This window comes from Diprion similis, chromosome 14 (assembly GCF_021155765.1).
Source record: "Diprion similis isolate iyDipSimi1 chromosome 14, iyDipSimi1.1, whole genome shotgun sequence".
Classification (NCBI taxonomy): Eukaryota; Metazoa; Arthropoda; class Insecta; order Hymenoptera; family Diprionidae; genus Diprion; species Diprion similis.
Window position 1 is genome coordinate 4,873,116 of NC_060118.1, and position 15,019 is coordinate 4,888,134.

The 15,019-nt window shown below is 35.0% G+C and overlaps 1 protein-coding gene across 2 annotated transcripts in view; it reads left to right on the plus strand.

Moving 5' to 3' along the window:
* Nucleotides 1–2,325: 2,325 nt before the first annotated feature.
* Nucleotides 2,326–15,019, plus strand: part of LOC124414919 (calpain-A) — a 60,465-nt gene continuing 47,771 nt past the window's right edge. The window contains exons 1-2 of one of the 2 annotated variants that reach the window (XM_046896097.1): nucleotides 2,326–2,583; nucleotides 2,993–3,128. In XM_046896097.1, coding sequence (XP_046752053.1) covers nucleotides 2,504–2,583; nucleotides 2,993–3,128 — 216 coding nt within the window. In that variant the 5' untranslated portion in view covers nucleotides 2,326–2,503. Of the gene's footprint in view, nucleotides 2,584–2,992; nucleotides 3,129–10,769; nucleotides 11,021–15,019 lie in introns of those variants that run through there. The other variant, XM_046896100.1, reaches the window with a different exon arrangement.

The following is a 15,019-nucleotide window of genomic DNA, read 5'->3' on the forward strand; positions in this document are numbered from 1 at the left end:
GATATCTTGCAAAGTTTCAGATAAGAGATCCATTGTTTGAGAAAGACGCCATCTACATATAACTATTAACTAAAAGTTTTTTAGATATAACCAGCAGTTTGGGCGCTATTGCTCTGTAACACTTTGAATGCTCTACCCTGTATACAATGTATAATGTATATATATATAATATATATATATACATATAGTATAATAATTGTAAATATTGATGATTTGATGATGCAAATCTGCCAGTAGATTACTTTCTCTCTGTTTGTAATATGTACATATTATTCAGTAACTGAAACATTCAGCATGTAAGAGAAAATAAGAACGATATTAAATTAAGTTGCTGAAGAGCGAAATGTGATGTGCATGATGAATCTGTATTATTTGAGAAAAACGCCAAATTATCTTGCGTGCCAAAAGACAAAAAAGAAAAATTATAATCACACTAAATGAATGATAAACTGATGTGTCAAATATTTGTTACTTATGTTTAAATATAAGTCTATAGAAACTTCATATTTAATAGTGATTTTTTTCTGAAAAATTTATTGACTGTTAATATATATATCTCTAATTGACATAAACTAATAATTATTATGTGCAACTATTCATTAAGTATTATTATTATCATATACATTTATATGAATATTCTGAACTGTTTTACCGTTGATTTCGTATATCCATATATGTTTGAATGTTTTGTGGTAGTAGCTCATAAGAGTATTATACATGTTGGATAAAATAAAGTCTTACAAGAACCGTTTACTCCAATTCCATTAAAAATAACCAATGCATAGAGATTCGAAAAGATCACAATAGCGATGCAATGTCATCATCACCCATGACATGATTATTGCCAAAGAAACTAGTTTCTCGACGTAACTATGATTATAGGGTCAGAAATCAATACGAACGTTTATTTTATAAGATATAAACCACTTTTTACAACGTTATATATTTTTTCGATCAGAATAAAATAATCTTGTCATTCTGTTTTCTTCTCCAGTTATTTTAATTGCAAATCATAGCTGCGACGAAAAAATTCATAGACTAAACATTGTCCGTATAAAACGGTTTTTGGACGTATTGATTAATTAAAAAATACTTGAACTACCGTCATTTCGGGCGGCCGGATTCTCGGCCGGATTGAAAATTTCATGGCTGGTGGCAAATATATAAAATGATGAAACGTGTGTGATAGTTTTGGCAATTCTATATTTAAATAATATAATAAAAGATGCATGCATAACGTTCGTATTTTATAGGATTACGTATGCATTTCTTATACAGCATATGTTCGAACATGCGTCGATGCGCACTGACTTTTGCATCAAGAAAAAAACCACTTTTCAACGAAAAAAATTGTAGTTGAGTGAATTTCTGACAAGTTGAACCATCTGTGATTTGCGGCTTCGGAATTATGTCAAAACTACACAAGTCGTGTGTCGCAACTTGAAAATTGGCGGAGCTGTGTATTTTTGAAAAAAACCTTATTTTTTTGGTTTTCCGAGTTTTCCTCGCTTGAAAATTCCCCGACCAAGTCGATCTAAAGTTTATTTTAAAACTTTTTCAATTCTCTACAACGTTTTTTTTTTTGGAGTACAAGAATTACTGTATTAGTTTTCATCTTAGAGGCAAAAAACTAAAAAAAAAAAACGATTTTCCCGCATTGAAAAGTTCTTAAAAAAAAAAAACAACCGAACAAAAACTGAATGTTAGAAACATGTATCTTTTTATCTATAAACTATGTTTCAAAACGTGGAACAGTTGGTTTACGAGTGGGTTCTATGTCACGAAATCGGCTTTTATTTTCTCTGTCGGTTGGTCTAATTTGCAAAAGTAGAGGAGCTAACACACTTGTTAAAAAAAATGGTTCTTGATAGCTGAAGGTTCAAATGATCCAGAGCGCATGAAAACTCGATAAAGTTCACGCATGCGCAGCCGGGCGCTAAACCTGCTCGGTGTCACCGTTTTTGTGCGGTATTTTTTCAAAAGAAAGTACATCGCTGATAGAGTAACGCCAAACCGAATTTGAATTTACGTAAATTACTTGTACGGCAGCTTAACATCCAGTTTTAAAAATTTGTTGACAGTAACATGACATTGATACGAGTCTTTCAGATATGAACAAATCTTAAGATCTGATATTTGTTGTATTTGAAATATGCAATGAAACACAACAGGTTCGTTAGCACAGTCGAAATATTGTTTCTTTGTCACTCATCAACCCAGCACGTCTCTGTTAAATATGTATATGTATGTATATTATATATATAAAGTAATAAGATTGTATAGGTACGACACACGTACCCGTTCTGTCCACTTGCTGGCAGTACAGAAAGAGACCCACAGAATTCGTGCGTTCGTCTCTGCGCAGTTTTAAACTTTTCAATAGCACACATTGTACAGATTTTTCCGTAAAAGTACAAGATAATGTTTATTGTTTGTGATTAGCCGTGAAGAATTAGATTATAATTTTCGGGGCCGGAAATAATTTTTTTTAATTAACTCAAAGATGCCTAATTACTCGTATTTTTATACAAAAGCCGTCATTGGCGACGGCGGTGATGTCAAAACCTACAAGTTTCAGTCCGGGTAAGGAATTTTTGTTTTACATGTTAGATGACACCTTGAATGAAAAATTTTTCTCAGCAAGATTGACTGAACTCATTGGAAAGCGTGCTGAAGTCAAGCTTTCTGAAAACTTCTGTACCATTTGCAAATAGTTATTGCCAAAACTTAAATGTTCATCCGAGTTTCTGCATGAACTTGAAATATTTACAGATAAATTCTCAAAGTTATAATTTCTGTTTCGTATTCGCTACATGGTGAAAATATCGTGATTCATATTCCTAAGTTTTATTGAAATTGTCCGAAATTCTTTTTGAATTCAAAATAAAAGAATTCATAATAAAGATAAATGGGAAATTCGGCGGATATATCTGAGGTGCTCTTTCACGAAATCTCGAGAATCGGATCATCATCTCTCGCATTTTTCTTCCAGAAATCCTGCGTTACATGGAATGCCAGCAGATGACGTGTGGTCGACATCGGGCCGATATCGTTTGATTTCACGTCTTTTGCAAGGCGGTCTTTCCGGTTCCGGAGACGTTTACCACCCCGCAAATGCGATCTTTAAGGTTTTCTAATTCAAGTGATGTTCTCTAGATTTAGTAGGAATAAATAGCAGGATCGCGTCATTACACGATGTTGATAATTTTTCATAAATATTTTACTGCAGCTATAAAGTATTACAACATCAAAGTTCAATGACTCCCAGGAACAATATTTAACATCTTCTGGCTCTGCGCCAAACGCATAACACATGTATTTCATACATGTGTGTGCTCGCACAAAGACAGGGTATACATTCCAAGAAGGGAGCGCTGCAGGTCATCTCATATTTATAGTCTCAACTATTTTAAACCGTTCTTTCTCCTGGCAATATTTTTGTATCTTATAAAGTTAAAACACATTAACGTTGAGGCCGTTCCGTCGATACTTTTTTCTGAAGGTTTTTAAATATCACGGTATAATGCTTCTGAATTTTTCACCCGTTACTCGAAAGTAAACTATCTCTGACATTATCAAAGTATATGGCGTACGCATATATAGGTATACAGTAATATTCATTGATGCTTTTATCTCCGAGCAAACTTTTTTCGGTTCGAAACAAAATTCGAGGTTATCTACCGTTGCGCGTGCGATAAGTCTTTTACTATAAATGATTGCTAATCGCAGTCGTTGAATAAAGATTGTTAAAGACACCCAGCCAAACGCGGTTTTTTTAAACTCATTAAGTGATGAAGTGGGCAGCTTCGGTAAGGAAGTATCCTACTGTTACCGACATAATTAACATTGGATTCCTATAAGCGCGTCGATAAACGTAGAGCGTTGCCGTTACCCCTGAACTCTTTCGCTTGTTTCAAATGAATATAATCCACGGCTGGCTGTCTTTGGCAATTCTCAGTCAACCACACAGCCAACCACGAGTAGTTTTCATCTTAGACCATGATTTTTTCGAAACAAGTTGAACGTCACCGGCGCGAAAGTAATAGCAAAGCCCTACATTTATCGACCGGCTTATGGAATGACAATATTTAGAGAATGCTTGAAGTAAAGTAGAAAATGTAAGACGTCACTTATTTCAGTTATTATCAGAGCATACGCGTCACTGATAGCGCAATATTCCACATGCATTATAAAATAAAGTGACAAATACCAGATTTTTTGAAAGAACGCTCATGATCTCAGAAGTGTGATTTTTACTATTAGAAGGGCAATAATAGTATATCGTGTTACTAGTGCAGAAAGTGGGGGATTTCCGATGAGTGTGAAGTTCGGGGCATGAGCCAAGGCGAGCACTGCAATCACACGAGTCAGAAATCGCCCATTCGCATATCACGATATTCTTTTCCACAACTATAAAGAGAAGTTTGATCTGAAAAGTATCGAAGGTGTTACTTGCAGCGTGTGAAATTAGGGTTAGGTAATTCAGGCTCAATAATGCAACGCATAAAATTGAGTTATTCGCGAAGTGCGCAAGCGCTAACGAAGCCGTAGTATGTAAATGTATGAATTTGCCTGTAATAGTCCAAGTTAGGTTAGGTAGCCGAAAATTGGGCGGCCACGAAAACACCATTCCAACGAGCTTTCCACCTAGGCTCCGGGGCTGTTCCCTTTTTGCTCCATCTTCGTATTAGAGCATACAGGGATTGAAAGGAATTCTTGGACCATCAAAATAGATTTTGTTGGCATTCGTTCACTCAATCTAGTATCCCTTATTTGTTCCAAATACGATGATTTTAATTCAACAATTTCGATTTGATGAATTTGTCAAAATGATTTAGTTAGGCGAATTTCTTGATTCAACAAACGACTGACACTTTTGTCATCACAAAAATGATGTCAAAACTCACTTAGAATCGAAAGGTTTACAGGTACTGATGCCAGCACTTAAGGAAAGCGTTCACAATTACCTGTTAAAGAAACGAACGAGTCGCACTCTGTTACGAAAATTCGTTGGCCAGTTGAATTCGTGCATGGTATTGTCACAAAGAAATATCGGGTCCTTGTTAAAAATTGGATATCTAATAAAATGCTTCCAAAGGTTGCGACATACAGAAAGAACTGAAAAATCTGTTCACAGGGACTTATCAGTTTTCACAAGTCATATCATATCTTGCGGAAATGACTGACAAAGCTGGGAACGTGAATATACAATTTGCTAAAGATAAAACAAATATATTAAAATTCCTACTTTAGTCTCGCCATATATCCAGAAAGGTTTATCGCTGCTTTGTTGAATACACCCCTCACGGCATTGGCAGTGAAGGTGTTACAAGACGTTTTTGGGAATGCACTAATGGAAAAAGGACCGCCGGTTGCTGTTCTCATATAGCTGCAATCACATATTATTTAGCACATGGAGATATTTATCCGAAATACCACGACTAGATGCGATTCTCAGTGAATTGTTCATTAATGACGATAGCAACGATGATTGAGTAAGGCAGGGAAAATATCCAGAAAATCAACAATACTCATGATGCAGTAGTGAAAATTAATCAGAATATAACAATGTTTTTAAGAAACCCCCACTAAAATTTTCATACAATGTGAAGACAAATGAGATTTCATTTTTTCTAACTATGCTCTACCGCTTCGATAGAATTGAAAAAAATAGGAGTTGTGGAAGGACGTTGGAGTGAGAATACTCGAAGAGTATAATTCATAAATGTTGAATATAGTTGATAAAAGTTGACTTAAGTTTCCAGAAACTCGAGCATGCTGTTCTATCGTTTAAAGCTTCAAGGAAGTCAGTTGCCTAGACAGATTTTACTGAGTAAACGTTGGACTGAAAATAGACTTATGGATTCACGTTTGAAACAGAAAAGAAAATAACTAGATCAAGTTTATACATTAAAAATATTCTGCAATGGACTGTAGTTAAATTTAGTTGAACAAACATTATTTCGACTCCAGCCAGGTTAACAAGGTTTCAAGTAATTAGAAAAGAAATATTTTTACTAAATTTGTGTTAAAGGTATATGCAAAAAACTTAGGAAACCACTTCATCGAATTCTCGATTATGAATTCTAGATATAGGCTTGGTCATTTAATATGCAGCCAATACGGATATCATTTTCAAAATGGTTAACTTACGAAACCAGGATTCGATTGACTGACAAGTAAGACATTCGCGTAACGTTATATTGTGACAAATGTTCTGCATCTCAAAAACCTTGTTTATGAGATTTTCACAGAATATTTTTCCAAAATTGGTTCCTTGGTATTTTTGAGAACAATTTACGCTGCCGTAGAACGAAAAAATGTCAACAGATCGAGTAGACGTATGGCGCGTAATTTTTTATTTATCACATGTAAAAATCAAATGGCATGCATCGTTGTTTTTTTTTTTTTTTTATAGTTAGTCTTCCAAAATTTATGTAATATTCTTACCGGAATGAGAAAGAATTTCATTCATAATATATTTATATCAATCTGAAATCAATTCTAAAAATACATCTGTCACGTGACGTTGTCAATAACACACCGTAGAATTATATGAATATTTCTTTCTAATTAATCATCTGTAATCGCAATCACATTCTTCGCAACGAAAAGATCCCATAAATCTTTTTGTATTCAATGATACGGTGCTGTATTATTCCACAATATAATCCAATCACGATGATCCAGTCCATGAAACTTTTCAACGTATTGTCTAATGTAAGGGAGCTACATAATAATTCAAGTCTGTAAGTGAGTTCGTATTGCTCTCCCAGGGTCTCACCGGGAGTCCCTAAAACGCTATCGAAATAAATCTATCGTAGTTCTTGACTGCGTTTATTTTAGTCTCACAAAAACGATTAGAAAGTTTCAGGGTTTCTGGTTTCTCGAATTTTCGAGAAACCTCTAAAACCTTCGACAAATCCCAAAATTGTTAATTAAATGCAAAATAAAATTACGCTTATTAATAATTATCAACATTTATTATGTATTCAGTCTCGTGTAAATTTGAATTTTAATTACACTTTTTTTAACAAAATTAACAAAACTAAATTTCGAGTATCTTCCTATAAAACTTGTAATTTAAAAAAAAAAATTTTATTTAAATGTAGATACTTTAAATATGTATCTTAGTTAGCTTCCTTCCGAGGCGAGTAAAAATACTAATCATACAGTCTTTTAGTTAAACAATTAGTAGGCACCTGAAGTATCTTTATAAAAACAATCTTTAAATAAAATTACATACATTATCTACAGCTACGTATTATCAAGACGCGATTTCTCTATTTCCGACACTTTTTCTCATCTCGAGTAAGGCCAGATTTCCCGAAAATCCTAGCTTTGAGAAGTATGTCTACCAGAAAACCGCCATTTATTAATTCTACAGCACAGATAAAATCAGGAAAAAGCAAATGCAATTGAAATATGTGTTCTCGTTTTAAAGGCTTGAGACTGACTGTTTTTACAATAATGTTTGTTGGCTAAGTAATCAATATACATACATGAACAGATAAATAAACAGCTGATGATTACTCAATACCGTAGCCGCATTAGCATCAGGTTGAAATTCCGGATTTTAAAAGTTCCGAAACCCTGAAAATTTCGAATTTTTTTGGTGGCAAAACTTAAAGTAAATAAATAAAACTTTGACGAAACATCAAAGTTCAGAATGGTCGGAAACGTGACGCCCAAAGGTTTGAAAGTGCAAAGTTTCAAAAGGGTGGATATGAAAAAATTTAAAAATCCAAAACATCGAAATTCTTTGACCTTTCTTTGTTCTAGATTTTCGATATTCTTACGTTCGGAATCCTAGTCATTGTGATTTACTGTTTTTCTGATTTTTTACACGCACTCGTTGAGAAAACTACGCTGTGTGAGTACATTTTGATTTTCGGAATTTCTTCTTCGAACTTTGCTCTTTCGTAACTTGAATTTTTGGAATCTTGAATTTCGGAACTTGCAGCCGTCGAGTTTCTCACTATTCGAAACTTTGTTGTTTCGTAAAAGTTTGATTTCTTTACTTCAAGTTTCGCCACCAAATAATCCGAAATTAGGCGCTTTCAGAACTTTTCAAATTCGGAACTTCAACCAACCCCGTGAGCACAACTTCGAGAGCGAGAAATATAGAGCACAAGATGGTCTGTGTGACTTTGCTCGCCTATAATTGAAACAAATGAGTAAAACTAAAAGTGATTTTTTGTCAGGATTCAAAAAAAAAAATTCTTCCAATGGTTTTGGCGCTAGACACTTTCGTGTCTATAATTGATCCTGAGTTGAATGACGACCGATTGCGAGTGAATCAAAAAGTGAAAACGGTTTTGAAGAATGCTACTTTCTTCATGTTTTCATGAACTTCTCTCCCGATCTAATGTAACGTGCATTTCGGCGGGTTTTGAAAAAAGATTTCACGATTTCGATTGGACTTCGTTTAGCGATTCCATAATTAAAATTCGTTACCCGTATTTTATGGCGTGCGTTGCGAGTCTGAAATTTGCTTAGACGAAGTAACTCTTAACGTCAGTATATATACGAACATTCTTTACCAACATGATTTTCATAGTCAGCGTTTTCGAGATAGATAAAACTCTTTTGTATGTTCACGTTAAACCGAGAGATGTAGTTTAATAAATGTTTTATGAAAAGTAAAGCTGCCAGAAGTGGTTATTATGATATCACATCTCGATTCGACACCGTCTTATGTAGCCATGCAAAAAATAAGGAATAGTTATTTATATTAGTAGTATTATTATATTAATTATCAGTCACTGGCACTTTAGCGCATGCATGCGCTTATTCTAATCTTATTTCCAAGAAGTATCATGTTGCTTTTATACAGACGTAATTAAAAACTCGAGTCATGCGAGGAAAATTCCTGGATCACCGGTGAGTCAAGCGTCAGATTTATACACTCGCAGAGTTCAAAACTGTCTGATTGTAGAAATTCCCTCAGAGTTTATAATACACTCGTCAAAATGACGCTGAACAAATAATTTGCAACTTCGCGATTCTTAACAAAATCCCGAAACCAATGAGAGAGCAGGTTTCTATTCATTTCTACCTAATCATTCGGTTTCAGTTAATTCCCATCATTCTAAATGATTTCCTTTGATTTCGAATGTTTACGCCCCCGATTCCCAATGATCTATTAGCGTTCTATAAGCATTTCCCAGTTATATGCGGATTAGATAGAATCATCTAGAACGCCGGGAAATCAATGGAAATAATTTGATAAACTGGACATCAACAAAAGCACATAGCAATATAGAGACCATCGGAATGTTAATGAATTTAAACAATTTAGTGTTTGTTGATAAATATTGACTAATTACAATTTCCGTGAATTCAAGCGCAAATTTGACGTGATTCTTTCAGCGCAATCACATGTGATTTGAAGAAGTGATTTTCAATAATTTCCAATGATTTTAGCTGAACGGTTGATTCCTCGCTATTTCGAAGATCTATCCAAGTCATTCGAGTTTACTTAATTTGCGCTTCGAGAAATGAAGTACTAAGACGAATAAGTTATTATTCTTACCACCTATTTTATATCCATGTTTTGTATATTTAGAGAACTTTTCAACATTTTCTTTACGGTTATACTAATAGTATACTAATAGGTTTCCAATACTCAATTTTTCAATAGAAACTTCTTGAAAAAATCGTGAAAACCGAAGGAATAATTCATTTCCGAGAAAGTTACCCCTCTCTACACGTATATACATGTTTTACATAAATCATAAGTTTTTGGGGTCGCTGATTACGAATCTGAAACTAGACTATAACAATTCAGTATGGCGAATTCAATCAGCGACCCCGAAAACCCCTGCATAGAGTATTTTGACCATAGCCGATCAAATTTTAAATTTTTGTTCACTATATTGGATCTACCATCTTGAATTTTCAAAATCTGATTTCAGACTCGTAATCAGCGACTCGATAGACCATACGATACTATCTTGTTATAAAAGTTGACCCAGCACAATAATGTGTGACTCAAAGGGTTAATTCATTTTGAAAAATTTTTTAATTAATTTCTTTTAACTATATTTAGCGAACGCAACATAAATTTGTGAGCGCAAAAGTACTCCACTAATTTATTTTCTTCTAGCAATTCATACGTCACACGAGGAAGGTATCCTAGATCGATCTCTCCGATTTGATTTCTTTTGTAATATATTATAGTAGACCAATGACTAAGTGACACATATTTTTCTTCTCTACCATTAAACCCTTTAAGGCGATGACGCCAGCCTCCAAAGTGTAAGGCATGTCAAGGTGCGATTTGGTAGTTTTTTTTTTATTTTACTTGAGAAAATGACATGTTTCATTTCTCGTTATGAGAAAAATTGTCCAGTTGGATTGGTTAAAAAATATCGGCTTCTTGTGGGCGAAATTGCCGAATCACCCCTTGACATGCCTTACTTTGGAGGGTGGTTTTACCCCCTCAAAGTGTTTAATGGCAGATAAAAAAAAACACGTGTCGCTTAGTTTTTAGTCTACTATAACATATTACAAAAGAAATCAAATCGGAGAGGTCGACCCGAGGCGCGAGGTACCTTCCTCGTCAGTCCAGTGCAATTCGATTTCCAACAGTCAAATTTATCGCCGCCTCGCGTGAATGGTCCTTCAGAATTTAACCACGAGCAATGGAACTCGCGATAGAACGGCAACCTTCGGCATACGCCGGCGTGCATCAATATAGACAAGACACGCACACATCCAAGTCCTCTATTGAAGCAAAGGCCGACCGACACGGCATGGATCCAACCGGCAGTCGCAGTGAGCGGTGAGCTGGCATGAAGTGAGAACTGAGAAGGCGATTCTCGCGTTTTCCTCGAACATTTGCCGAGCCTTGCCGTGCCCGCCTGAGTGTTTCGCGCACTTGTGTTTTGCAATTAAACGTGGGATCATCAATCGCGGTCCAATCGCACTGTGATTAAACAAAGTGGAAGCCGAGCTGACAAGCCAGCTCTGGCCGAAAACGAAAAGTGAACAACAACAGCTGAACGACATTATGACAGTAAATAGTTGACCGAGCGTATAGCTTAGCAAATGGCGATGCGTAGTCGTCGCTTGTGGAAGTCAATTAAAAATCATTGTGCGATACATTATATGCATACAAACCGCACGATGCCATCTCCTTGTGTTTACCTATAGTTTATTGTATTATTGTCAGTCAATGCGAAGAAACTGCTCGAATGTTTTCAATGTCGACGATTATTTTCTCTGATCCAGGTCGTTGGATAACTACAGTTATAACAAAATCCAATATTCCCGGCTAATTAGTTCGGGGTTTCTACTTCTTTGAAACCGGTTTTAAGGAAAATACCATTCACAAGACGTAGATGTTTCAAATTTAAATAGAAACAAAACAGATGAGCGCTTCATCGTGGCTTCAATTAATTCTAACTACATATTGTCGTTATTGTGATATAAACAACCATTTTTACTCATCGGGTTACACTTTACTCACGCAGCTGCAGTTTATTGCAGTGACAAGTTCGCATTGTTCGATCGATACGTTAGGAAATGATAAAGTATGCCGCATACTCATTCGCAACATGCGATGTAATATCAGTCTTTGGAGGTATTAACATTCGACACATTTATGTGTCCGTATATGTATACCTATACCTAGCTATTATATTAGGTATGTATGACGTATCGTGCGCGCGTGATCTGCCATCATTCGTCGACAGTAAAAACATGAACAGAGTTCATTATAACAATTTCTGCAGTAATATAAAGTTTAAAAGAGTACTTTGACATTAATTTACCGTCACACGTGCTGTCGTCTTCAACGGTTTTCACAGCTCATCACGCATATTAATAGTAATTATTTTTTCATTTCGAAATTTGACGAAAGAAGGTTCAAACAATTTCCTGAAATGAATTTTATGAAACTGAAGTTGGAAACGTCATTGTAATGATTCATGTTTCGGATAAAATCGTTACTTAGCAGTTTCAGGAGTGTCGTGAGATGCGGTAAATTATAATTGACTTAAAGTCACTATAAAAATGTAAAATAGTAACTTTTCCCCTCTATGTTCCGTTACGTCAACCTTACTAACTTCAGTTTCTTTGAATTTGCTGTCATGATCATGATTCGTTCCTTGTACATGTGAGATATCGATAACTTTCAAATTGAGTGCAATGTAGAACTGACGGCGTTCTGATTGGATTTTTCGTACAACTACAGACAAAATTTGATTTTTCTTTCCCATGAAAATTTTTGAATGTTTCTCCGTAAGAGTTCTATATTTTTATTTGAATAACCGTTACATTTTTAGGTAACACATTTTTACCTAACAGTTCAGCAACCTTTCAACGAGTTCGATTAATTTCTGTAATCGAGTCGATACGGATTCTCAAATAGTGACCCCATAGATAAAAATAACTGAATTGTTTTATTCAACACTGTATACCTATTGTAACCCTGTATATAGTTATAAAAATCGTTCTACGTATTACACGAGATAATCGTACAAGAAAGCAACGTGACTCGCGATCAAACTTCCTGCTTTACCATTCTCTGTATAACCGGCTTATGCTTCACCGGTCGTGACCTTGAACGTCCCTTTGCCTGGCATTAATTTCATTGTGTTGGAAACTGGATCAGAACCATGTGATTCTATGAGTGTTAAACCCAGCAAAAAATTGTATAACGTAAATTTTTCATTTATTGTAATATCCACGAGTTATACGATAAATATTCAAATTATTTGGACCCAAGGTGCGGAATCTGTCACTAAAGAGAATATAATCACTTTGTATTTTCACACAGGTTGAAGAACTTTTTGATCACAATGAGAACTCGTGTATGAGTAGTCGATGAATCATTTGTATTTTAAAAGTTGTATTCTCCAATGATTCAATTAATTTCTGCTAAATTTTATACCTAGAATATTCATTTCAACGGTAGTTTTCGAGAGAAAAAAAACAACAATTTCTAGGATTTTCCTTACTCTAAATGAGAATTCTACTTACTATAACGACATATTTTTTTGTTAAAACTATTTCCGCGATTAAAAATACTTTTAGAAAATTCTAATCGGGTATTAATACCATTTATTACTACTTTTTGCGTTATTTATTAATTGTAATTTATACATAACCGGCAAATTTATAGGGGAATTTTCATCCGGTTTCAACAGATGATAGTGAAAAAAGCTAATAAGCGTTATAGTTCCATTGTGACGTCATAATTCTGCTTATAACGTATACCTAAATCTCCGACAATTTTTACACTTCGAGAAAAGGAAAAAGGCTTGCAAATTTTTTCTAAAACACTGTAAAGAATTAAACTTTACTGGTGGGTACCTCCGAAACGGGTTATTCATCACGCGATTTACTCAACCCTTAAATGGTAACGTGTTTTTCGGCACCTTTAAATGGTAACGGGAGTCACTCGTTTCTGGCGCTTTAAAAAGTGCTCTAAAGTGCTCTAAAAAATTCCGGTAAATTCATGGAATCTCATCAACTACCCTAGAATAAGGACCAATCATTATATTGCTGAATTGATCATTTGTTTAAACAATATAATCATATAAACAAAGGAAAACGTGATGAGACGTGAAACGTAAGACGGTTTGGGCGAGGCACGAGTGACCCCCCGTTACCATTTAAGGGTTGTCAGACTTTCAATAATTGAGAGTAAAATCTATTCCTTGGTGTGCGTGATGTGCGTGATGATTCGGAGAGTTTTTATACATTATCCAGATCATCCTGTATTCGGCCAAACTGCAGTCAATGGCATGCGGACGATGGGTTTTACCGTTGTACGTTACATAAAGCTGCGATCAATAAGAGAGAGCTCGCAAAGATTTGGTTCTTTGCTTATAAGCAACTCGTGTGTGCACACGAGTAAATTATTTACCTACTAGAAGTTGTGATCAATCTATCTTGAAAAAAGATTCGAGTCGTCACTTTATAGAGTACTGATGATAAATTTTTCAGCAGTGAAAGAATCTAATAGCTCGCTATTTGAGGGTACAAAGCGGTGAAATAATGACTAAATATTTTATAGAACCATTTATTCATCTTTGTTTTTTTTTTGTCAATCAAGTTTGACAGAACGAAACCGCAAACATTTGAATATTTCTGAACAATGAACGAATTTAATTACGCCAAAGAGCAAACGTGATTCAATTCTTATGGAATCAGATACGTGCGATTCGTTGTGAAAACAATACGCGCCCATTGATTTATCAGTATTCGGTATAGAGAAGAGTCACTAAAATAAACTTTAATGCGTAGGTGGATATAGAATATGCGGACGGGCGTGGAATGTAACAAGGTGTGTTGCAATGATACTAAAGCTAGCAGCCGATAGCGAGTCACCGAAAGTTATTTCACGCAAAGTTCTTTATGGCAGATTTTCTCATGTCAGTGACTATAGTAACGCAAACATCGAATTTCCAATAATCCGAGTGATGCCAAAAAAAATTATAGCATGCACGAGCTTTCTGTGAATAGGCGACTAACTTCAGCTCATATGCCGAAATTCAATGATGACTCTTTAGGAAAGTGTACCTCCATTGACTTCTTTCATTAGAGTTTAGCTGGAATTGGTTAAATATTTTTACAAAACATTTCCTTGTCTTGCCGAGAGGAAAGTTGAGGAAGATCAAAATGAAAAATTCATTTGCCGCGAACAATCGCGACTGCATATTCGAGTAATTTTTGATATATTGGTAATCCTTTTTCTCCGTGATATTTCATGGACAACAAACTCTTACATGCAGCACAAATGGTTTCTATTTATACACATTTTGGTTCACTTTTATTTCTAGTGTAGGCAGTATCCTAACCCTCAACCGGTAAGAAAAAGATATCTTTGATATGCGGAGAATTTTCCTTTTCCAAAATGCATCGCATCTTATTTAAAACAAGTTCTAAACAACCTTCTTATCTCAGAGATAATTATTACTTTTATTACACGTCGGGTATTTACGATTTTACCGAATTTTTAAATCTGAACATCCTAACCTCTTTGTTGTAGAAAAATCACGCTAATAAA